General features: G+C 47.4%; 1 protein-coding gene across 1 annotated transcript in view; it reads right to left on the bottom strand.

The window, feature by feature from the left end:
- Window positions 1-25,631, bottom strand: part of ITGA9 (integrin subunit alpha 9) — a 345,733-nt gene that overhangs the window by 4,873 nt on the left and 315,229 nt on the right. The window contains exons 26-27 of the mRNA XM_061196493.1: window positions 22,984-23,085; window positions 7,065-7,184 (exon numbers count right to left, since the gene is read on the bottom strand). Of these exons, the coding sequence (XP_061052476.1) occupies window positions 7,065-7,184; window positions 22,984-23,085 (222 nt within the window). The remainder of the gene's footprint in view (window positions 1-7,064; window positions 7,185-22,983; window positions 23,086-25,631) is intronic.

The raw sequence follows: 25,631 nt of genomic DNA, 5'->3' as shown, positions 1-25,631 counted from the left end.
TAACTCAAGACTTCAAATACATTTCTCTCCTGCAGCAGGCCTACACTCTCACGTCACTAGTACTCATGGTTACTTTGGGGAAAACCTTGGAGAGATGCTGGGCAAACCTACATTTTCCCAGCCAGCTGAGCCCACACTGAGGGTGCCGGGAAATGGGCCGTGATCAGTTAAGCTGGACCCTCAGCAGCCCCTCACTCAATTCCAGTCCAGTGGAGTATGTGTTTTCCTGCACTTTTTCTGGATCCTTCCAGGGCTTGCTTTGCCACTTGAGGGGCAAAAGGCTCTGTTTATAACTGCTGTCTGTAGCGGAGGGAACACTCATGGAAACCCTACAGGAAGAGAGACTCCAGCCAAACTTGGCTCCCCTGCAAGCTGAGGGAGCAGGGGTTTTCTGGCTTCTTGTCTGTGCTGCTCCTGAGGGGGAGCTGCGGCCCCACAGGGCAGCTCCCTCAGCCCTCCTGACAGATTCACACAACTTTCTGATATAAACTTGTGTCAAAAACGCTGCCAGAAAACTCCTAGGGAAACAGCAGGTTTCCCCTGAATGGCCCTAATTAGGAAGATTCTGAGAGGGCCCTGGGGCCCAGGAAGAAGTGAGAATGACTGGGTTCTGGGGTCCACAGCCTGCAGCACCAGCCTTCTCCTTCCCAGCCCAGCTCGGGGTGAGTGAAGGGCGGCCGCACAACCCCACGGCCTCTGGTCTCTGGGGAGATGCCCACCCCCTCCTCCCTGGCTTTTGGATTGCCTCCTGGGCAGCTATTCCAAGGGCCTTGGACACACTCCTTCTTTGGACTAACTCAGAGCCTCATGTTTATGGGTCCTTTCAAGTTCCTTGACTATTTACATAGCACGTCTCTGTCTCGAGATGTCAACAGTGCAACATCAGCCCAATATTTACTTCCAAACATAAATAAGTCCCCACTGAGTGTCTCTGGCACATGGTCTTAATTGAGACAGTGCGAAGGGTGTGTGTGTGTGTTGTATGTCTGTGCATTTTCATTTTCTCTGCAGGAGAAACAAGGATGGGTTCTCACAGCCCAGCTGGAGGTCAGGTGATAACCCCAATGACCCCTGGAGGGGCTGCCAAACCTACCCATCCGCTGGGCCATTTCACAGATTTATTTTTCCAAGTATTTCTGCTTGAGGTCAGCAGGAATGCTCTTAAATGAAAACCAGGAGCCCAAAGCCAGCTCTGGAGCAGCAGGCTCTTGGAACAGGCCCAGATGACAAAGGGTTCGAGACAGTCCTTCTGAAGGACGGTGGCAAACCCACTGCACAGCCCACCTCTATACCACTTGTGAGAAGGCAGAGCTGGCAGGTCCTGGGCCTTTTGGGAAGAGGCTGGTCATGGGGCTGGCCAGGCCACGGCACTGCCCTTTGCTCCAGGCCATCTCATTGGCAAAAGGGGCCAACAGGAGAGAAGGGAAAGGTTCCTGGGCTGGAAGCAGTAGAGGAGGATGCAGAGTTTTCTCCTTCACTGAGTGGTGGCCTGCGTGTTTTGGCAAACTGTACAAGGGAGCGAGGAGAGGGGGAGAGAGAGGGAGAGAGAAGCCTGGGGCCCTAAATGAGGCTTTTCCTCTTGAAGGAAAAACATCCCAGCATCTCCACTCTCTCACCACTTGACTCAAAGGCTGGCTTGATGAGTTGAAGGCACTTTTTAAAGGTGCAAGTCACATATACCCTCTGAATAATGAAATTCCTCCTATAAACAGGCCTTTACGATTGTCTTGAAGAGGCACAGGGCCCAGGCCATTTCAAACCCAAACAGGAGCCAAACGAAAGGAGAGGGGACTCATTTGGATTTTTCTCCCTTAAAAGAGTTTCCTATTTCAAAGTTTTCTTCCTGCACGGTGGCTTGGCAGGCTACTGTAATCCTCGCACAGAAAGTTTAAATTATGGCTCCCAGTGTCTGCTAACAGCTCGGCTCTGGGAAGGCTGATTAGGATCCATTTCAGAATGTGAAGAAGGGTCTGGTTAGCTCGGGGCCCTCGCTGTGGATTTTGCACCGGAGCCAGGACCTGCTGTGGCCAAGCATGAGACAGCGCCTGATGTGCCACCGGCCGACCCTCTGGAAGGCCCTGGAGGAGAGAAGGAGGCTGAGCACTAGGCAGGGAGCCTGGAGTTCGGCTCTGGAGAAGGTATTTGCTGACCCTATAAGGGGTTTCTGTTTCAGATAAACAGGGGATGATGGGCATGTTGGTGGCACCACGGCGACATGTAGGAGGTGTGGCACAGGCTCTTTGCCTGGCCAAGTGCTGCTTACCCCTCAGGATGTGCTTGGCTCAGCCTCGGTCACTTAACTGCTTTCCCCAGTCTTTACGACGGAGTGAGGGCTCTTGCTGCTTATCACCTCTGTCCCTTCACCCCGAGCCGGCCACTTCGCAGGGATCTGTTTGCTGAGTGCAGGCACCGGCCAGCTAACAAGTGTAAAGCATGCTGACCCGCAGGCCTGCAGGGCACAGAAAATCCATCCGCACTGGGCCAGCTGCCTTGTTCTGTTTTTGATACCACGCCACCATCCTTGTACATTTTGGGGAACAACCATTTTGGGCTCATGAGTTCAAGGCAATGGCAAGCAACCATAGGTAGCAGTGTCAGGAGCTACACCAAAGGAAACTTTAAGAGATGTGGTTCTAGAAAGGAAGGAGGACTTGAACATTGCCCACCTGTCTTCAAAGGCTCTAGTGAAGTGTTTACTCATCAGCAGTGGCAACTGGGTACCATGCAGTGACTTTCCCCTTGAAAGGATTGGAGGGAATGATATGTGAAATACGGTAATAAGCCAGAAGCAGTTAGACCTCCCATCTAACTCAAATATTAGGCCCATTAATCAACAGATTTCTGTGCACTGAATTGTCAATATGATATTACACCTCTATACATAATGCATGTTTCTTAGGTTATAGACATAGGAATCCAAGTTGACAAGAGGTCTGTAGTTGACTCACAGACATAGAGAACAGACTTGTGGTTGCCAACGGGGAGGGGGATGGAGGAGGGATGGATTGGGAGACTTTGGGATTAGCAGATGTAAACTATTATATATAGGATGAATAAACAACAAGGTCCTACTGTATAGCACAGGGAACTATATTCAATATCCTGTGATAAACCATAATGGAAAAGAATATGAAAAAGAGTGTATATATGTGTATAACTGAATCACTTTGCTGTATAGCAGAAATTAACACAACATTGTAAATCAACTATACTTCAATAAAATAAATAAAAAACAAAAGAGGTCTGCAGTTGAAGTTTTAGGAATATGTAGGTCTTCAGAATAATCCTACATTTCATTTGCCCTTTTCAGTGTCTTATAAAGTCATTCTATTTAGTTAGTCCTTCAGGAGAAAAATATTTTTCCTAAAGAAACTCCCTCTGCCGAGCTCCTTACTGCACTGTCGCTGTGCCTGAACAGACTACCCACTCTGAATGTTGAGTGTGTTCACGAACCCTGCACCGAGGTTTACTTTTTTTTCCTCCAAGGAGCTCAATCATAATTTTATCTATGACACGATGGAAGAGAGATGAGGTTTCATATACTTCAGAACAACAAAACTTCCAGTTAGGCTAATCATCCTTTGCCATAGTGAGTTTTACAGAAAAGATTAAGATTTTGCCCATATTTCTGAATATCATGTATGTGATAGACAAAAGATGGCCACTAATTCTTCGCTACTCCTCCCATTGGGAGGCAGAGTCTCTTTCCTGTTCCTTGACTCTAGGCTGGCACGTGACTGCTTTGACCAACAGAGTACAGCAGGATGATGCCATGCCAGTGCTGGGCCAGCCTTTCAGAGGACTAGCAGCTCTCACCATGCTCTCCCAGAGCTGAAGACACCACGTAAAACGTCAGCACACTCTGCTGGAAGGGCCACATGTAGAGGCCCTGAATCTACGCGGAGAGAGGGAGGGGCCTGGCAGAGTCCGGCCTTCCAGCCATCTCCACCCAAGGTGCCAGGCATGTGAATAAAATTGTCCTGTGAAGTGAAGCAGACCAGCCTAGCCACCAGGTGAATGCCCTTGTGTGACACCACTCAGTGTCACTTGGAGCAGAAGAATCACCCAGCCAAACCCTTCCTGAATTCCTGACCTATACATTTGTTAGGCAGAAGGGAACTCAATTTGGTGGCAATTTGTTGTGCGGCCATAGCTACCCAGTACCATATAAAAGACTGTAACGTAGGCAATAGCACCACTGACAACCGTGAAACCCTGCTGGAGGAAAGCCTTTAGGGTATTTGCCTAGTTTCCTTCTAAGATTAGCCCCCATCCCCACCCCTACCTGGCCTCCCCAAACCTCCACACTGCATCTTTCTCCTGCGCTGGCCTTAGCTGTCTGGATGTGGGAGACATGTGACCCAGCCCGGGCTGGTCAGATTCTCTCTCTGCCACCTCCTGGCCTCTTGCCACAGTTGTAGACATTTGACTCGAGCTGAGCCAGTCAGATTCTCTCTCCCAGGCTTGTAGGATTGGGACTCAGAGGGGGCTGATCAGTCTGTGTCTGTGGCTAGAAGTTTTGACGGCATCACTCGCCAGCTTTCTCAGAGCTGTTCTAGACCCTTCCTTCCTCCAGCAGTTAAGATGACCTTGTCTGGTTAAGGCCCCTCGACCGCCACCACTCTGCTTTCACGGCCAGTCCATGGCAGAGGGTGATGTCTGCCTTCTCGGGCCCTGGCTCTTTGGATCACACACAGCTGGGTGGCCTCAAGGTGCTGGCCACCCCGTGACACCCCCTCCTGACACACCACATTCTTTAAAGAAACACGGCAGAAGCAAAGCGAAGCAGACGGCAGTTGGAAGGAGGTGGGAGGGTGTGCTCAGGAGAGGGGACACTCCTGAGTGGCAGAGCCAAGTGGGGGGCCCAGAGGGAGGGGGTGGGACACAGCCACCCCGCTCCCCACTCTGTGTCCCTGTCTGGTCCCGTGCACCCAGCCGTGGAGGACGGTGTCCCCTCTCTTCTGATATGTCCGTACAAAGGCAGAAGGAAGTATCTCTCTCTCTCACACACACAAACACACACCACCCCCCCCCCAAAGCCCTTACTGTCTTCAGATCCCAAACACTGAGCTGGCTTTGTTCTCTACCCCGAGACCAGCCGTCTTGGCAGGAAGGAGTTGGAGTTGGAGAAAAGGGAGAATTAAGACTCTATCTGGCCACGCAGATTAAACAAACAACAAATGGGCAGGTTTTTCAAAAAAGGTAATATCCGCTCCTGGTAAATATACAGGAAAATGGGCACTTTTGATACACTGCTTGTACAACCTTTCCAGAGGGCAAATGGCAATATGTAATAAAAGGCTTAAAATACGCATTTCTTTTGACTTGGTAATTCCGTTTCTAGGGTTTCATCTTAAGGACATAATGAAGGATTTGTGCAAATATTTGGCTCTAAGCATAGTCACTGTGGCACTGTTACAAGAAGTGTGAAACCAGAAGCCATGTGAATGAATCCCAACATGCAAGGACTGGGATCTGCCATACACCTGCAGCCTGAGGACAGCGCTGGACACGGGTTTTTAACAATAGGGAAAGACTTTCACAATTTTGCATTCAGGGAAAGCTAGCCTGTAAAATAGTAAATGGGATGTCCAAAAAGCATGGGAACCTGAGATAAACTTATTTTCAAGTAATATGCTCAATATATTTTTCTTCAACCTCCAATACTTTTTTCAGGTGAAGTTGCTCTTAATTTAAAGTGATGAGTCCAACTGTCAATCTGAAAAGATGTACAACAAAAACACTATTTTCCCTGTGTTTCCAGACTTCTTGGATACTCTGAAGTATATTTACTATACTTTTTTCAGATTGATAATTGAACTCATTGCTTTAATTTTAGAGGTCCTGCACCTGAAAATGTATTGGGTATTTTACTGGAGAATTTAACACGCTATTCACAAATAAGTGGGTGCTATGAGAATGCCTGGTCTCTGTCTATTATGTAGGGAAAAAGTTCAAGAAGAGACAATGCTGGTCTCACCACGGTTATTTCTGGGATGGGGACTCCTGAGTATTTGACAACTTTTTTGCTTACTGACATGTGTCTATGTTTGATCAATAAATACAAATTATTTTGGAATCCCAAAGAAACTAATTATTTGAATTTGAAGGATCCATCCATAATCATGTAAGAGGCTGTTTCCACCTGCCTCTGAAACCTGGAACACTGGAAAAGCAGGGACTTGGTGTCAGGAAGTTCCAGCTGTGGTCCCTGGTGCTGCTGTAGGAGCTGGGGACATGGTGGAAACAAGAACAGACAGGACCCAACTCACGTGGCACACTACCATCCCGTGGAAGAGACAGACCTTCCTCAGATAATGACTCTGAAACCATTACTGATGAATACAGAGGCCCTAAAGTCAAGGACGCCAGGTGTCTGAGAGAAGAGCGCAGGGCAAAGAAACCATCCTAGAATTGGGGGTGAGGACACCCCTTTCTTCTTGAGAAAGTGACAAGAGGCAAGATGTGAAGGATGAGCAGGTGCTCCCTGGTGAATGAGGCAGGGCAAATCTACCCCCTGGGGCACCTACGAATGAACCCCCATGGGGTTGGGAGAACTTCTGATGAAGCTACCCAGGCAGCACTCCAGACATACAGCCCATCGCCATTACTAGAGTCTTCTGGGCAGAAATCTTTTCCATATTCCACATGGGAAAAGAACAAAGAATGGCTCTGTAGTTTCTTTTCTTGTCTTTGTGCCAAGTAAAGGAGTTAACCATCCCCGTCCCAGTCCCAGCTGTTACTCCCCAAGCTTGTGCGTTGGAGTGAGGCTCCCAACACCCTGTGTTAGGACTGGTGGCAACTCTGCTAGGGAAGGCAGGAGAAGAGGGGTAAGATTTTGGGGTTCCCTCTAAAGCGGTCCAGTCCTCAGGTGTGAATGGCCTCAGGAGGAGCCTAGACTCCGTTCACTGCCTGGAGGGGACCCTGCCCTCCTTTCATTGTACCTGCACTGGGAAGGAAGTTCCACCAGGAAGCCTTTTCCGACGACGAGCTCTAGCCCTGCTGAGGCAGGAGAGCTGGCTGTCTGGTCGGGGACTCCCTGGGAACCTGCACTCTCCACTCACCTTCCAGAGCAGCACAGCCAGCAGCAGGAAGATGAGGATTCCCACCAGCAAGCTGATGGCAATGATCCACCCCACGACGTAGCCTCGGGGCTCCAGATTGTGCAACGCCTCGAAGACCACCTGGGAGGCAAAGCAGAAGTGAGATGGTTCCCAAACAGAAGCACTCACCGCATGAGGGGACCCAGCCTGGGCTTGACATTGGGACTGAACTGGAGAGATGTGTCCAGACTGCTGTTACTCTAAAATGGGCTCTGTTGAGTGCTTTCCTGGTTGTATACGGATGGATTTTTCACAAGGACCTGAAAAGGCACTTGAAATCACAGGCCCAGTCCTTCAAAGGGCTGCAATGACAACAGGCCTGATTTAAGTATCACGAAGTGAACATAAGTGTGGTGAAAAACTGACAGGACGCACTTTGTTCTTGATTCAGAACAGACAATAACAGTCTCTGTTTTATTATGGTTTTGAAACAAAGGGCATGGGCGTGCCCTCCAGGTAAGACAGTACTTCTGAGTGTTCTGTGCACTGTGTAACTTAGTGTGACTACTCAATTAATGCCAGTTTCCCCAGTAGACTGTGGACCTCAAGGGCTGGGCACAGTTTGCCTTGGGTCTCATGGCGATGCCTAGCACACTAAAAGCACTCACTCGAGGAGCTGAGCCCTGGTCTCCAATGGGAGCCATAGGTCCTCAGAGCCCATGTCTCAGTGGGGCAAGTTTTCCCAACTTTGATGGAATCTCAGTGGTGTGTTAGCTCACATCAATGGTGCCAACGGTGTGCATCTCTTCCCAGCCCCACATCTAAGGACGTTACAATGGTATTTTGAAATGGTCCATCACAGGAGTATTTATACCACCAAAAGTGGCACACAAATCAGGGCGCCCCCACCCTCCTGCCAGAGAAGTGATAGCTTAACACGTGCTAGCTCAACACTGACTGTACTCTTTGGCTCTATTTTCGCCCCACCGGTCACAGTGGAGTTTATTTTTGTAGAATTCAAAGCATCCATTGTGTCCTCTACAGCCAATCCCCTAACACTCCACCGTCCCGTTCAAGCTCCTCTTTGCTGAAGAGACAGAAATCTCAGCTCTGGGCAGCCATTGTCTCCCTTGGCTGCAGACAGGCTGGCCCAGCCACAGGGCTTTGTCCAAGATAGGCCGTGTGCTTGGAATGCCCAGTCCCTCCTTGGAGAAGGCCTATGTAAACCTGGCTCAACCCTGAAAGCCAGCTAATTTTTTGCCTGGCAGGAAGCCTCACTGGTTATGGGAGCCCCTTGCTCAAGCCTCAACGGTGACTGGGCACAGGACTGAGTTGATACTAGCGCTATTTATGTTACCTTTTTAGGGCCTGGCTTCCCTCTCTCTGTAACATTTCTTGAATGCTCCTCTGTGTCAGGCTCTGTGCTTTTCTTGCAATCTCTTGTCTAACTCACACAATCACCCCAGCAGGTATTTAGCACCTATTTTACACAGCAGGACATGGAGGCCCAGAGAGGACAAGGGATTTGCTCTGGGCCATGTAGCTTGAAATGCAGAGTCAGGATTTGAACTCAGGTCTAGCCAACCCCAAACTCCCAATCTAAGCTGGTCACTAGCACACCACAGAGTACCTGGCTGACAGTGGTTCTTTAAAGATTATCTGTCAATTAAATGGATCATTTACTGTCTCTTCCCTGGCGATAAGGAAAGCAAACACAATCACCTTTGTCTCAACTGTCTTCATTCCCACAGCTGGGGTAGGGGGGTGTGCTGGGGGAGGGGAGGATGGTCATCCATGAGGCAGATCCTGAATCCAAAACATTATCTCTAGGGAAATCAGAGCAGAAACCATTCCTTCCTATGTTGGGACAGATCAAAGAGAACTGCCTACAGAACACAGTAGTCACTTCTGGGAATGGAAATAAGGCCTCTTTTCAGCACATACTCACTAGCTGTGTGACCTTGGACAGGGTACTTTCTCTCTCTGAGCCTCAGTTCTCTCCTCTGTAAAACAGGGGTAGAACAGCACCTCCCCAGAGAACTGAAGGGGCTAACGCACGCAGAGCGATTGGCAGAGCCCACCCCTGACACATGGCGGGTGCTCCCATCAGCATCATTAGCACTGCTGGCAGGGAGATTTCTTTTGAGGTTGTGCATGGTTGGCTGGCACCCTTTTTAATTTTAAAAAACTATTTATTGAAGTCTAATATACATAGAGAACAGTCTACGTAACCTAAGTGCACAGCTCACTGCATTTTCACGAACTGAATGCGAAATGCATCTGTGTAGCCAGCACCCAGATCGAGATGCAGGATGGGATCAGCTGCTGAGAAGCCCCCTTCACGCTCTCTTCCAGTCACAGCCCAGGAAGGGTACTTGTTGTCCTGACGGCCGAGAGCCTAGATGAGCATCACTGCTTTTGTCCACGCTCTACCTGGAAGGACTTCTTTCTTCCACATTAGGTTTGGGAGATTCCTCCAGGCTGGAGCATGGCATTCTCATTGCTGTGTGAATACACCTCGATTTATTTATCCATTCTACCCGGTTTGGGGCTATTACAAAGAGGGATTTTCAGACATGAGGCGATCCTGAAGGAGGAATACGTGGGGGTGAGAGGTGGTGGGACAGAAATGGGCTGTGAAGTCTGTCATCTTAAGCCTACTCTTTTCTATCTGGTTCAGATTAGAGATATCTGTCTTTAAAGACAGATAGATTCATGTCTTTGAGTTACTGCCCCTAAAAAGCTGTGGATCAAATCACCTCCCACATTCAGAATCTCTTGTGGTGTCTTGCACAGGTCAACTATGAAGCACCGTGGCTGAGAGGGGCACCCTTGGACAACCAAGACAAACTTCTCGGTTTCCTCCTCCGTGAAATGGGGAAGTAAGATAGTGTCTGAAAGTTCCTGGTCTCTGGTCGCATAGTGAAAATCTGCTGAACCTTCCTATTGACAATGAGGCAGGCTGTGGGCTCCGTGGGGTCAGCTGTAAAGTTCAGCCCCTTGGGTCACCCCGAGAGCTGCACAGGGACGCTGCCTGCCCGCGGTGTCTGAAATGCGTATCCTGGCAAAGCCACCTTGGAGGTCTGGTTTTGTAGATACAGAGACAGTGAAGTGTATCCACTACAGTTTAGTCTGGCAAATTCCACAAGAATGCCCTGGCACTTCCCCGGAATGTGTGCTTAATCTTTTATTATTTTTAGTGATGCCGTTCATCATCTCGGACATGTGCTTTATGCTTTGGCAAAGCTGGTTCCTGCATATCGCGACTCTAATAAACTCATTAAGTGGAAGGATCTGAGCAGCCTGAAGTTCTAAGAAGTCACATCTTAGATAAAAACCCAAAGGAACAGCAGCATGGACCACAGAGAGAGGTAGGAAGCACCGCCAATCCAGTCTGGTCGCCACCAGTAAATACCAGGATGATCCTGGTGAAGCCCTTATACCTCTTTATTTTAATTCAAAAATTAAAAAAAACTTTTTGAATCAGCCCATGGTATTTTTTTAATGTTTTTTTTAAATTGAAGTATAGTTGATTTACAATATTATATTAGTTTCAGGTATACATCATGGTGATACAGTATTTTTACAGATTATACTCCATTAAAAGTTATTACAAGATAATGGCTATAACTCCTTGTGCTACACAATAAATCTTTCTTGCTTATCTATTTTATACATAGTAGTTTGTATCTCTTAATCCCATCCCTGGTACCTCTTTAAATATCTTTTCTCCATCTCCCCAGTTACTGTTCCAGTTCAAGCCTGAGCTTCTGTCACCAGCACTATTTCAGGAGCTTTGGAGGAGACTCCCTGCTGTTAGAGTTGTCTTCCTAAAGCACAGGCCTCATCACGCACTTCTCAGTTTATACTACAGATGGTTTCCCTTTATACCAAATATACATTTCAGGGTACCAGGCTCTTTACAATCTGGTCTCCGTCCTACCTTTCCGGCCCCTGGCAGGACCTGTACTCACATTCTAGCTGGTTAGAGTTATCTCCCTGTGGAACCTGTGGCCTCCTGCCTCTCTGCAGCCTGCTTTTGCCACCTTGGAAGACTCTTCCATTCTTGTCCAGATGACAAACTCCAATACTGCTTATCTTACAAATGTTCATATCCTTTGATCCATTAATTCTGTACTTGGAAATTTACTCATAGGCAAGAAACATAAAGTACAGGAAAAGTTTTATATTCGAAGATGTTCACTGCAGAATTATTTACATTGGTACAGAATTAGGAATATCCTTAATGGAAAAGAATACAAAAAAGAATATATATGCATAACTGAATTACGTTGCTGTACACCAGAAACTAACAAAACATTGTAAATCAACTCTACTTCAATAAAAAATAGAAATATCCTAAAAGTCTAACAGATGAGTAAATTACAGCAATCGCGAAGTAGAATACCACAGAGCCGTTAAAATGATAATACATCTGGCTGTCAAAGTATGATTTTCAAAAAGTTAAAAACATGACTCTCATACAAATATGCAGCAAATACACATTAAAAATTTATTTAATTCATGACTGAGGGAATCAGCAGGATGGTAAAACTAGTTCAAAAAAGGATCTGAGAATGCGGGTAGTTACAGGAAAAAAAGAATAGAAGAATGTTGAAATCAGACACAAAACTGATTAATACCTTACACGGCAATAAACTATAACCTTTGGGATTATATTTTCTGCCAGACGGAAGTCATTCTCATCTTTACCGGCAAAAGGCATTTGTAACTTAGTTTTCTATAAACTAATATGTAACTTCACAGAATATGGGCCCTAGGGAGTTAGGCAGGCCTATTAGAACAGTGTTGTTTTTCTCAAATTTTAATGTGTGTAAGAATCACATGAGGAACCTCGTTAAAATGCAGATTCTGAATCAGGGAGTCTGGATTGGGGCCTGAGCGTCCACATCACAGTTACGCTCACTGGTGATGCTGATGCTGCTGGTCCAAGGACCACACTTTGAGTAGAAAGGGGATAGAGAATGCTCCAGGTGTGAAAGGACACACAATCATCTTTTGCCTGATTTCCAAGTTTTACATACTTTAGAAAACATGATAATAAAATGGGAAAAATGATAAATGCTATAAAGTTATACGAAAAAATCAATATCAATTTAGCATATAGAAGACTTCAGCTTTGCAGAAAAATATAGGAAATTTTTTAAGTAAATAGGTGCTTTTTGATACTACAGGTATTGTTTTCTCTTTTCTACTTTTAACTACTTTTTTAAAAAATTGAGCATTTTAAAGCCAAGTTAAAAAAAAATTAAAAGAAGAGACTCTGCTCCAACAGCTTCTGTTCCAAGAAGACTGACCTACTCTGCTCTTTTCAGCAGAGTTAATCATTGTCTGAGCTTTTGGAAACAGCAATTTTCAACTTCTCTTAGCAGAGAAAATCTGCACTAGCACCCCAATGTATAAAACAGAAAAAACTGGAGATTCTCTGTTTATAAAGAAAGTGGGCAGCTCGAGCCCTGCCTGATCGGTCCCCCTTCCCAAGCCAGTCCCTTCTACTCCAGGCCCAGCAGCCCCAGAACCAACTCAAGGGAACTCACGGCTCCACAAAGCTTAGCTTTAAAACCACAGTGGAGCACTTCATCATCATCCCAGTCCTAAGTCCTCTTCACTCTGTAAGGTAATGATGTATCTTCCTGTCTATGGACTCCAGTAAACTGTGAATTCTTACAGAACAAGGATTTGAATGCATGTTCTCCCGTCACCTAGACCAAGGTAGTGATTCATCATGTGATTCATGAAGGCACAGATTAATAAATTCAATGTCCTTTTTGCCATACCATTAGATGAAGTATGACTATGATTCAGTCTGCAATGAAGAGAGGATGAGATTTGAAGCTGGAGTTTCTGAGTGTGCTTCTCTTTTTTCTACTTCAAAAATATATCTGCAAATGTTATTTCTTTTGCGAGAGTCCTGGCCATCCATCCACACATGCATCCATCTGCCCATCCACCCCGTCTGTCCATTTGTTTGTCTATCCATCTGTCTGTTTGTCCGTCCATCCATCCATCCACCCATCCAACAAATGTGTACACAGGACCTACTATGTGCCAGGCACTGTGGGGATCCACTGACGAATAAAACAGGCAGTCTTTGCCCTCATGGAGCTTCCAGCTTGTAGAGAATACTGGCCAGTTAGACACATAAATGCAAAATTATAACTTTAGAAAGTGCCCCAAAGGAGAGGTTCATGGTTAGAAAAGACTCTAAGATAAGCATGGCAGTCAGAAAGTTTTTTGAGGGACTGCTTGAGCTAAGAGTTAAAGGGTAAGCAGAAGTTAACTAGTCAAAGAGGGAAATGAACAACATTCCAAAAAGGAATAGCACGTGCAAACCCCCTGTGACAGAAGAGAGCCTGGCAGAGGTGAAGTACTGCCAACAGACAGTAGGCATGGAGCAAAGAGAATGAACAAGAAGCCACCGGAAAATGTTCAAGATGAAGCTGGAGAGATGGGAAGGCCTGGAGGCTGTGTTAAGAATTCCATCCTTTATATTAAAGAAGGTTGTGGCTTCCATCTGAAAACTGGCCCCATCTAGCTTTTTGATGGCTGCACTAAATCAAACCAAACCTGCAGTTATTTTGATCTTAATGTCTAATTCCTAAATAATTTAGTTTAATAGGTTACTTTCTTTTCATAAAACACTGAAATTCAAGCTTCTGACTCTCCTTCTCCATTCAGGTAGAGAGGAAATCGTTCTGAAAAGCAACGTAGAACCTCTTTTGTCTTCCTGAGGCATGGCTTTGAAAATTACTTACAAATAATCCCTGAGAATCATCAGATTCATTCATAAAATTACCTGAGAAAATTGTTGATAAGCATAGGAGGAATAAGGGATGCTTTAACTATGCCATTAAAAATACTGTGGAATTAAACCTAAAAAAAAAAAAAAAATTATATGCTTTATCTTAAGAGGCATGGGAGGTCAATGGAAGGTTCTAACTAGGGAGTGACATGGTTTGCATTTTGCAAAGAGCACTCTGGCTGCAAAACGCATCTAGATAAGAAGGGAGAACTTTACGTGGGGGTTCAAGGAACAGGCCGTTAAGAGGGCTGCAGGGGAAGTGGTTTCCCCAGCAGAGATCCACACTCCCAGTATGAAAGGAGAAAAAAGACTGAGGCTGAGGGGGAGTCTGCACGTTTCAGAGGGTGGTAGGAGGCTGAGAGATGGGGCGGCAGAAGTTCTCATCAATGAAGGGATAAATGATCACACAGCAGCAGACTGAAGCTGGAGCGCTCATGTGTTGGATGTTAACTAATAAAACATAAGAGAATTGAGGAGCACGAGGATTTGCCTCAATAGAGTCCTTGAGGAGGACAGACATCTGGCAGGGGTGATGGCAGGCCCACACGCTGGGCATCCTGCCTGCTACTGTAAACTTGAACGCACCTGAGGCTGGCAAGCTGGCGTCAGGGAACCACCAGGAGCCAACTTCCAGTCTGAGGCAGCTGGTAAGCCTGAACCACAGCACTTGATTCACTTGTATGTTTCTGGAAACTTTTATGTTCTGACCACTGTAAATATGCCCAATGTCATAGCTGGAAATGCTCAGGTCTCCAAAAGGCCTGAGAACATGACCACAGTGGGGTACAGCTGGCCCAGGCCTGGCTGGATGGAGGGCTTCCACGGCTGAGGGGACAGCTCAGCATAAGCAGCACCCGAATGGAGGTTCAACCCCAGGCCCCACTGCCTGAAGGTCAATTACAAGGGCAAGATGCTTTCCACAATTGACATCACACACAGGTCTCACAGAGGGAAGGAATTTATATAAAACAAAAAGCGGTAAAAGAAGAACATCTGGGACAATGAAATGCCATTTTCATCTGCTTCTAATTACATCTAGCAGCCAGTGGGGAAGGGGGAAGGGATAAAGGGTTGTGGGAGCTGGAGGAAATGTTCTCAGCAGAGCCATGTCTTAAATCACTCTCAGAACAGAGCCTTTAGAAAGCATCCCCACTCAGGGGAGACCGAAGACTTATGGAGATGACATCAATGAACAGAAAATAAATTGCATTTGGCAAGATGGACATTGTAAGTCTGTGCTGTGATAAACAAAGATGTCAAACTTGCCCCTGCCTGCTAGGTGCTGGGTTTCAGGAATTCCTTTCTCTGTTAGAATTTGCAGAGGAATGAGCTGGGCTGGTGCTAATTCCTTTATTGTTAAGAACGGGTCACATTTGTTGAGAACTTACCGTGTGCCAGACATGGTGCTAAGAGGTTTTATATCTATTACTCCTGAGAAACCTCATGACTGCTCTTTAAAGGGAGGAGGGGAACGCAGCTCCTATACCGCAGGCTACGGAGGGCCCTCGATGAGTGCTAATTCTCTTGATGAGTAGCTGTGCATCTGGTTAGGGACCAGGCCACAACAGGAAAGAGTTCCAGAATCAACAGACCACTAAGTCAGAGCATGATGTGCTTCTGAGGTCACTGGAGCCAAGGGTCGCTCCAAAGACTAAGGGCCAGCTGTCACCACCCATGGCTGCATTCCTACCATCTGCCAGGGTGGTGCTCCTGCTGTGCGAGGGCCAGGCAACAGGACAGCAGGGGTCCAAGGAGAGGAGGATGAAGGGAGACTCGGGCTTGCAAACAGGCAGCCCTGCACCAGACCCGGCCCTTCCACTGACAAGCTGTGGCATCTCAGGCTGGTAGGTCCCTTCACCTAGGGGTCTCAGTCTCCTCATCAGAAAATGGGAGTAATAATATCTCATTCACAGGGGTGATGTGAGAGTGATAGGCGATAATCACATCAAATGCCCAGCACATCACAAGAACTGAGCATATACGAATGAAAACAACAAAATCGTTAAGCAACAGGACGCAGAAGGGCATGTCGAGCCAAGCCCCCAGTGTCTGTGTGGAGACCACTGCCATCTGTACCCTACACTACTGGTCGTCCGCCCACATCCCTCGGGTCCCTCGATCAGTTCCCTGTGTCCAACCCCAGCTTTACATGCGTTCACTTCTAAGTGGACGGCACTGTCAGAGGCCACCTGCCCCCAGGGCGCGTGGGGAGAGGAGGACCTTGGCGTTCATTACCTCCTGGGCAGCCCCTGGCCAGTGACTGACACGTACAGGAGTGAGAAAGCCCAGCTCCCTCGCTCCAAGGCAGGATGAATTCTGAGATGGTATTTGTGCTCCAGGGCTCCGCTAAGGCTGGGGTCCCTGGAATCTCATCCTTGGTCCACTTGTTCTCTTTCCCTATCCTGTCTCCTCACTTCTTTTCCCGTCTCTCTGGGAGCATTTCCTTACTAAAATCCTTGCACCCACATCCTCATCTGAGGGTCTGCTTCTTGAGAATCTATCTTAAGACACCATCTGACTCCATCTGGAGCCTGACCTTCCCCTGTCCACTTAGAAAATGCTTTCAATACTTGTTCAGGGGTCACTCTGTCCATGCAGCCTCTCCTAACCTCTTCAGCTCAGGCTTTCCCAGCACAAAACCACACTATTGTGTGTGTGTGTCTGTGTCTGTGTGCTTGAGCACGTGTGTCTGCACACGTGTTCAAGTGCAGTGTTCACCCCTTGAGGCTAAAATTTTTTTTCTTGTTCATGTTTACCGGGGGGTCCAGTTCATGTCTAGTCAAAGAATTTGAGGGACTGGACAGCAGCCTTGTCCTAAAATACAACCTTCCATAGCAGTGGTTTCCTTGGCTCCACAGAGCCTAGGGGTTTGGTGAGGGGATACAGAGGCCCCCAAGGGAAAATGGAAATACAAGCTGGGGGAGTTCCAGGCATCCCACCTCTGACTCAACCAAAGCACATTTCAATTTAGGAATGGGTTGTGTTGTTTAAAAAAAATGATAATGATAATCATGATGACAGCTGGAAATCATTGGTTTAGAGTAAACTGATCATGACTCTTGAGGTTTTGAGGGAGGGAGAAGCTATTCTTCATTTGTTTCCTCCCATCCTTGGCCATCTCTTCATGCAAAGGGAGCCACTATTAACTGACTGCCCACGCGTAGGCACCAGGCAAAGGGCTTTGCACCAAGATGTGACCTGATCCCTCCCAACCCTTTAGGACAGATACTCCCTACATGTGACTGGCACAAACTGCTAGACCTCTACTGATATAAAGCTACCTGTCTACTTCTATCTCCTCGGCCACCATCATCTCTAGCCAAGTGACGGTCACAACCTTCTTGCAGCCCCCTACAATCCACTGTCCACACAGTAGCCTGTGATTGTTAAAAAATATATATTGGATCATGCCATTCCCTACTCAAAACAGAAGCTTGCAATGGCTTCCCTTTGTAACTGCTCCCTGGTGTTATATGGTGTGACCCTGCCTATGTCTCTCATCATGGATGTCTTCACATGTCTCCCATCATGGATGGCTTCACCACTCACCAGGTTGCTGCCACACTGGTGTTTCAGCCTTGAACACGCTAAGCTATTTGGGTCTTCATATGGCTCTCCCTCCTCACTGGGACACTCTTCCCTGCGCTTGGCAAGCTAATCCCTCCTCACTCTCTAGATTTTAGATTCCCCTCAATCTAGAGCAGGTTACTCCCATGGAACTCACCTTGATTTGAAATAAAACCCTTGTTTGCTTCCTTGTTTACTCTCTGTCACCCCCTCAGTCGCTCTGGGAGGGCAGGGGCCATGGCTACTTTGTTCCCCATTGCACCCACAGTGTCTCTACACTGCCTGGCCCGTAGCAAGCCCCCAATAAGTATTCATTGAATGAAACTGCGAATAGTGACAATCAGCAAACCACACTGGGATTTCTCTCAGTTCCTTATGGTTAGAGCTTAATTCTCACACTGGGGGTAGTGGGTGAGGGGAGAGGACTGCCTACCATCTTTTGATGATGACAGGGAATGGCGGGGGGCGGGTGATGGGGGGCGGGGGGCGGGTGATACTTTCCAATGACCCTCTTCTTCATCGTATCTCTCAGTGTAAGAAGGGGGAAAACTCTCTTGCCGGGTATAATGTAATTTTTCACATAAATGGTAAAGTACAAGTCACAGTCTATTCGGTGACAGAAAATTGTAAAGTTTGCTTCAAGATGCAGTAAACAACAAAAGAACTATAGGTGGCACCTTTCGAAGTAATCTCATTTACCACCTTAGATGATGCCCTCTGGGTTGGGGGGCAGTGGCAGGGAGCAAAACGGAGGGGAAACCTCCAGGAAGTAGAAAGCAGGTTTCCCATGTTACAGATGAGGAAATGGAGGCTTACAGAGCTTACCTGATACCCAAGATCACACCACTGGGATGGGAAGGAGATGGGATATGAAGCCAGGCTTTTCTAATTCCAAAGGGCGAAATGCAGTGCTCCCTGTTCACAGAGGACAAGGCCAAACTAGAAGTACTGACTTCCTGGAAGGGCCAAGACTGGGAACTGAACTTGAACGGCTTCAGAGAAAATGAAGCTGTCCTGATCAATTCGTGCGTGAGGGGGAGGTTTATTCAGAAGTGAAAGCGTGGCTGCAGGCTGGAGGCTTTGTTCTGGAGTCTGATTGAGACTGAGCAGGGAAAGCCTCCACTGGGGTGAGGAGAGCCAGGTCCAGTCTGAAGGGGCTGTCTGGGCTCCAAGGGTACCTGGGCAGTTTTAACAGACAGACTTTAAAACAAGTCAGTCCTTTCCAGAGTGGACACTTGCACTTGTCGGGGCCCTTTCATTCAAGAAGGCCCAGTGCCCTCCCGTGTGAGTGAGTGGCTGCAGGTCAGGGGAAGGAGCACCAGGCTGGGGAGTCAAGAGCTCCAGACACTATTCTTGGCTCAGCGATGTGAGATCCAGGGCAAGTCACCTATTCTCCCCGAGCATCAGAGGCCCTTTGTTCACTAGAGGAAGAGGCTTTGTGGTTCTAATACAGGCAGGGCACAGCAGAATCTCAGGGGACTTGTTAAAGTTATGACCCATCTCCCCCCCTGCAGGGTAAGGGACGGCAGAGGAGGACCGTGGGAGAGAGGTGACCGCCTCTTTGGACATATGATTCCCGGGGCAGAAGGTGAAGGCCCCAGACATTTGCCCTGTCAAATCAGCAAGGAAGTAGCTCATTCCAGCATATTCATCCTAAAAACAAAACAAAGCCCAAAGCACAAACACTCCTAAACCACCTATGGACAAAGACTTTCATGTTCTCTCATTAATGGAGCTGACAAAGTGGTCTAAATGACTGAACAAAGACTGGCTCAGATGGGAGCTCTAAGATGCACCAGGGGTTGGCTGGCCCCATGCTGTCTTCGGTATTAGAAAAGCACATGGGAGGGGGTATTTGTCACTTTTTAGCATCCTTCCAGTGCTGGGGAGTCCTCCTCTAGGTGAGTCTTGGGGTGAGGGTGAGGCTCTACTATAATAGTCAAAAATGCCAGCCACCTGCTCTTTCTGGGGTGCCTGGTACCCCAGGGACAGGGGTCTAACCTCTGCCAGTGAGAGGCTCCTGCCTGACTCCAGAGCAAGAGGCTGAGAGAAGTCAGGGAAGCAGTGTCCAGAGTACCATGCCAGGCTCTTCCTGGGGCCTGACCCAGCCTGTGGTCCTGGCGCCGCAGGTTTGTCATATCCCCAGCCTTCCTGGCAATTCTGAGAGCTACCCAATAGCCTTCTAATCCATTCTGATTCCGCTAAAATGAGACGGAGTCAGTCTCTCCTGCTGGTACCTAGAATCTCAGCCTGGTGCCCACTCCACATGGCAATGACTTACTTATCCATCTGTGGATTTCCATGTTCATCACGTATTCCACTATTTCAAAATATCAAGAAAATAGATTTGCTCTGTAACTCATACAAGCTTCTCACACAGTCTGAGAAGGGAGTTTGGGGCGGTGGCTCTCAGGAGCAGAGCTGGTGTGCTGGAGATTCTTGGTTTGCCCCCGGGGAGTTTCTAGCCTCAGCTGTTGGCAGCACTGCCGGAAAAGCCGGAAGGGTTGGGTTGGACAGGATGGGAGTTCAGCGTGTTCTCAGCACAATCAGCGCTGAATGCGGTGACTCAGATCTCATCCACAGTTCTCAGGTTTGGGTCTGTACAAAGCCAGGTAAGCTGGTGTGGTTGGCCTTGGACACGTGCTAATACCCCACCTGGGAAGGGTACCTCAAATGTATTATTAGTAAACAAGGAAAATGCCTCAAGTATCTAGTACATATTTCTAGGTATTTAACTGTACGCCCTGAAAAGCACTCCCCGTACCATGGCATAAAGATAAAAGACACAGAGTCCCAAGAAAATTATTTGATTTGCCTGTCAGTTGAATTATCACCATGTGCACTTTATGTGGTTAAAAACTGGATTGTTTTCCTCTTCTCACCCACACCCTGCTCGTTACCAGCAGCAAATACACTTCCTGTTCATTCCAAGGCCATACAAATGTGGCGTCTGATCTAAAAGTCTGCGATATTTTGCCCGATTTAAATTTGGTGGCTAGCCTCTATGGAAATTTCCCTTCCAATGAACAACTAACAGAGCGCCAGGCATTCAGAAGAAACATGTAGGGTGGAACGTGTTTGTTCTAAAAAGGCAAAACTTCCTACTCAGAAAATTTTTTTTTTTTCGGCCAGGAAAGTTGAGAACAGATTGTAGTACTTCATCTTGGCTCACGGATTGAAAGGCAAAGTTATGGAAAGGAGGAAGGTGGGGGCATTGTGGGATTCCGACGGGTGCCCTTTTTTCTTAGAGTACTGGAAAAAAACCAGTTGAAAATGAGAGCTTCTTCCAAAGAACTCTTGATAATGATAATATTACCATAGTGCTCAAAATGGAACAGCAACTAATGGAAGTGGTATTTTGGGGGCATACAGATGACTCAGAATCCAACAATGGGGTGTTAGGCAATGTTTTCCTGGATCCCACAGCTCCGTGTTCTAATCAAGGGCAATGCGCCCATGATAAATTTTTCATTTACCCAAGGGATTCCACCTGTAGGAAACCTGTTAATTACTTCCGTTAACTCTTAATTGGGAACACAGTGGTCTACCAGAACATTCCAAACCTCTCATGTTGGGCATGTATCTCATCCTATGAAACTTTTTAACCAGAGCTGTGACAATGAGCAGTGCATCTCCATTCTTTTTCAATCCCCAGGTAAAAGTCTGAATTAGCAGTTAAATGGCCAAAAAGGCAAGGAGGAAAAGGCAAAGGCCAACTCCAAATATTTGATCTTCCATAAACACTGACCCTAGGAGTGAAGGACTCCAGCATCATTCCATTTCATCCCATTCAGTTTCTGTTATTAAAATGACTGCGTGGACAATTTCTCGATGTGAGTAGAGGAGTTAAGGTCTGCATCTGACAGTCCTTCCCTGCATCAGGCATGTAATACCCACGGCCTGGGGCAGCTTTAACATCCTCACAGATTCTTATTCATTCTGTACCAGCTGATGCTTTTTTTCTTGCTCAGGACTGAGAGTTCATGGAGGTCCTGGGCATTTCTTTTTTTTTTTGAAGATTTAATTTTATTTATTTTTGGCTGCATTGCATCTTCGTTGCTGTGCACGGGCTTTCTCTAGTTGCAGAGAGCAGGGGCTACTCTTCGTTGCGTTGCGCGGGCTTCTCCTTGCGGTGGCTTCTCCTGCTGCGGAGCACGGGCTCTAGGCATGCCGGCTTCAGTAGTTGTGGCTCGCAGGCTCTAGAGCGCAGGCTCAGTAGTTGTGGTGCACGGGCTTAGTTGCTCCGCAGCATGTGGGATCTTCCCAGACCAGGGATCGAACTCGTGTCCCCTGCATTGGCAGGCAGATTCTTATTCACTGCGCCACCAGGGAAGTCCCCAGGCATTTATTTTCTATATGAACCCTTCCTAACCAGGGTCTTATAAGAGTGGGCTTTGCTCTGATCCTCATCCTAACATTTAGACATGTGGTGTCTCCATTGTTATTGGAAAATAAGTTAACCATTTTTTCTTTGTAAGTAATTAATCTTTGTGAATTTTTCACTTTTGTAAATTTGTCACAGCAATATTCACTCTTCCAAGAGAGGGTAAAGTCTCCCTTGAGAGAAGTAAATTCCAGGAAAGGAGATGCAAAAAGCTAGCATCATTGCATAGCTCATTGGCCAAACCAGTTCAGAGGCTGCTGTCTCCCCATGTGCCTAGGACCTCAGTGTGGGTGTCAGAGAATGAGCCTCCCCCCTGCCTCCTGCCCCTGAAAAATAATAAAAGGCAGCAAATTTCCAAGAGTACCCCTTCCCCTCCAGCCTCTCCCACACCCCACATCCGAGCTCCCAGTTGCCACATATTCCATCTTGAGGCTGCTTACCGACTGCACTTTATAGAGCAGGGGTTCCCAACCCCCAGGCCACAGACCAGTACCGGCCTGTTAGGAACTGGGCCGCACAGCAGGAGGTGAGCGGCAGGCGAGACAGCGAAGCTTCATCTGCCGCTCCCCACTGCTGGCATTACCACCTGAACCCTCCCCCCACACCCCGTGGAAAAACTGTCTTCCACAAAACCAGTCCCTGGTGCCAGAAAGGTTGGGGGCTGCTGTGATAGAGGATACGGGGTTAGGTAGGGAATGAAAGAGGAGTTTCTAGGACTTGGCAACTAGGATGTGACCCCTTCAGGTTACTCAAACAACTTATTTTTGAAACACCCAGCGTTTATCCATGGAGCAATGTGACTGGGAAGGCAGATGAGGTTTCAGGGAAAGGTCTGAGAAAAATAAAAATATTCTTGGCTCCAGAATGGAAATGCAAGCCCTGTCAAGGGTACTTCCAGAAGATTTTGCCTTTGGCTGGTCATAGCCGGGAGCTTTCACATAACAACAGCATCCCAGAGAACATGGCTATCACAACAACAGCAGACCGCAGAAGTTCTCCATGGGGCCCTGGAAGCCAAGGCAGGCAAGGTCTTGGGTCTACCACAAAGCTGACATCTTGGCTTAGAGACCGCCTTTACCCTCAAATGCCAGCACCAAGTCTCCCAAGTCACCCAGATTCCCTCACCCTTGGAGGAGGGCTGTGTGTGTGTGGGGTGACCGACTCACCGTCATCTCCTCTGAGTTCCCACTGGCTACCTCCACCACCCTCAGGGCAGGGTCCACCTTCACCTTGGCGCGGGTCATGAACTGGATGACAGATGAACTGTCCTGAGGAAGAAACAACACAACTCACTGTAAGACTTTTCAGTCACAATGGCTGGGCCCCGAGGTCCCAGGCAGAACTGAAATTCAAAGATTCCATGTGGACCAGACAAAAATTTCTATCACTGAATGAGACAAGAGATTTCCGGTCTCTCTCTTGAGGATTCTTTCATATCATAGTGGATGCTGAAAAGCTCTGGAGTTTTGCTGAGTCATCAACACATGCAGGCTTGTGTGCTGTGGTTTCCAAGTGGCAGGAGCCAGATATTTGGATCTTGGTATTGACATATTCCCAAAGAGCAGAGAATAAATAAAGCTGTTAATTGTGTACGACAAATCTAGGCCTGGCATTCCACAGAAGGTATCTGATTTACATTTCTCAAGCATCTTCCTGCCTTGACCACAACCCTCAAACTCTCCACATGAGTTCCTTTTAACTCTTTCTTTGCTCTTAAATGAAGCTGGTTGGGGGTGTCAAAGCCATTTAAGCTGGGAAGAGGGTACCTGATGGAGAGATGAGAGGGGGAGAGCATCTAGCTTATACAGTAAGTCCCCCCACATGTGAACGAGTTCCATACCGAGAGTGCGTTCGTAAGTCTAACAAAGTTAGCCTAGGTACCCAACTAACACAATCGGCTATATAAATAGTACAGTACTGTAATAGGTTTATAATACTTTTCACAAAAATATTACATGAAAAACAAACACAAAAAATAAAGAAAACATTTTAATCTTACAGTCCAGTACCTTGAAAAGTACAGTAGTACAACAGCTGGCATACAGGGCTGGCATCGAGTGAACAGGCAAGAAGAGTTACTGACTGGAGGAGGGAGAGCAGGTGGGAGATGGTAGAGCTGAAGGACCGTCAGCAATAGGAGACGGAGGGCAAGCTGCAATTTCACTCACCCCTGATGCTGATGGAACGCATGTTCACGTCTTTGAAAGTTCACAACTTGAGGAAGGTTTTTATGTAGGGAACTTACTGTAATTAGGTGATGGCCCGATGAGAAAGGGGATGGGGGGAGGGAGGTTGGCCCAGGAAAGTCTCAGGAAGAGCCCACCAGCCATTGCAGGCAGAAGCCTTGGTGTGGGCTCAAAGCCACCGATCCAGATAATGAGAGAATGGCTCCAAGGCAGTGATGGAAGAGTTTGGAAGAAGACAGGCGCTGGCAAAACTATGGCTTAGGGAAGGGCCAGAACGTCGAGCCGGTGGTCCAGATGGGGCTGCACTGACTGTGGAGGGAGAGGCAGGCTGCCTCCCATGGTGGAAACAGAGGGCAGAAGGCATCCCACCTGTGGGGGCAGCTGGGCTCTGCCGGCAAGGTGTCTTTCTACATTTACTCAGCATGCCTGCCATGCAAGGAGGTACCTAGCAGATGCCAGCTTTGACCCACTTCTGGTTAAACCTACCCCCCAAAAATGAAAGTAGAGGACTCTCTCTACAGAAAACAGTTCCAAGGGGCTCAGCTCATCTTTTCCAAAGAAACCACAAACCTTCCTGGGAGGACACCCGGGGATGCCACTCTGTGTACTTTACCTGGGAGTTACACACTAATTATTGTCCTTCTTTAAAATAGCAACAAAACACAGTTGAAGTGCTTCTGGGAAGCTTGTCACTCAAAAAAAACTGCTTCAGTGAGCTCATATTAAGCAGTAAATAATTTTGTATGCAGCAATCTTTTACCAGTTTAACAGTTCTGTAGTTTAACAGTTTGTGGTTTCATGGGTCAGGATATACTGTCTTTTCAATCTTAGATCATCATCATCACCATCATCATCATCTCGGACATTGCTAATGACAATAATAATAATGATGATGACGATGATAACTGTCAAAGTTAAAGGCTGAGCAGATGAGGAGCCTGGCACAGCACAGGCCCCTTGTGGTTGTAAAAAACAAATACTTTGGAAGAAACTGGAATCCTCTGATGATTAAAAAAAATCAGATCCTACATTTCAAATGAAAACTTGTTAAGGTCAAAACAATAAAACCTCAAATTCCCTTGTCTGTGGCCAGACCTTCAGGTCAAAGGAAAACTAACAGAAGTGGTGGCCCAGGGAACCACAAGGCTGGTTCTGCTCCACATCCTTAGGGAGGCGTGGCTGGCCTCGGGGGCCCGACAGAGGCTTTCCTCTGCACCTGGGATTTCTGCTGGTTTCTGCTGAAAGGGCACCAGTAGGGAGAACGGTTCTCCAACATCCGCCTACGACACCCCATGGCTTCCTGCTGTCTTGGGATGCAGACTGGGCTGGATGGCCCACGGGGACAGCAGTCACTGGGACATGTTCCTTGGCAAAGGGTCACCACTGATCACTGAGAGAGAGAGAGAAAGCTGCACAAGACCAGGCCAGAGCTGGGGACAAGGAAGGCTTGAGGCTTTGCGATTAAATTAGTACTAATGACTAATTTGTAAGTGCAAGCATCAGCCAACTGGGTTGAGGCTGAAAGAGAAATCAGAGTGGCTTCCCGCCATCAGTGCCGTATCAGGGTTCTGTCACCAGTGGCAAGTGTGGCACAGGGAATAAAACTGTCACCAGCGCCGTTTATCAAG

The sequence above is a fragment of the Eubalaena glacialis genome, chromosome 7 (genome assembly GCF_028564815.1).
Source record: "Eubalaena glacialis isolate mEubGla1 chromosome 7, mEubGla1.1.hap2.+ XY, whole genome shotgun sequence".
NCBI classification, from domain to species: Eukaryota; Metazoa; Chordata; class Mammalia; order Artiodactyla; family Balaenidae; genus Eubalaena; species Eubalaena glacialis.
The sequence above is the reverse complement of the archived record's forward strand: the minus strand, read 5'-3'. Positions and strand labels throughout refer to the sequence as shown.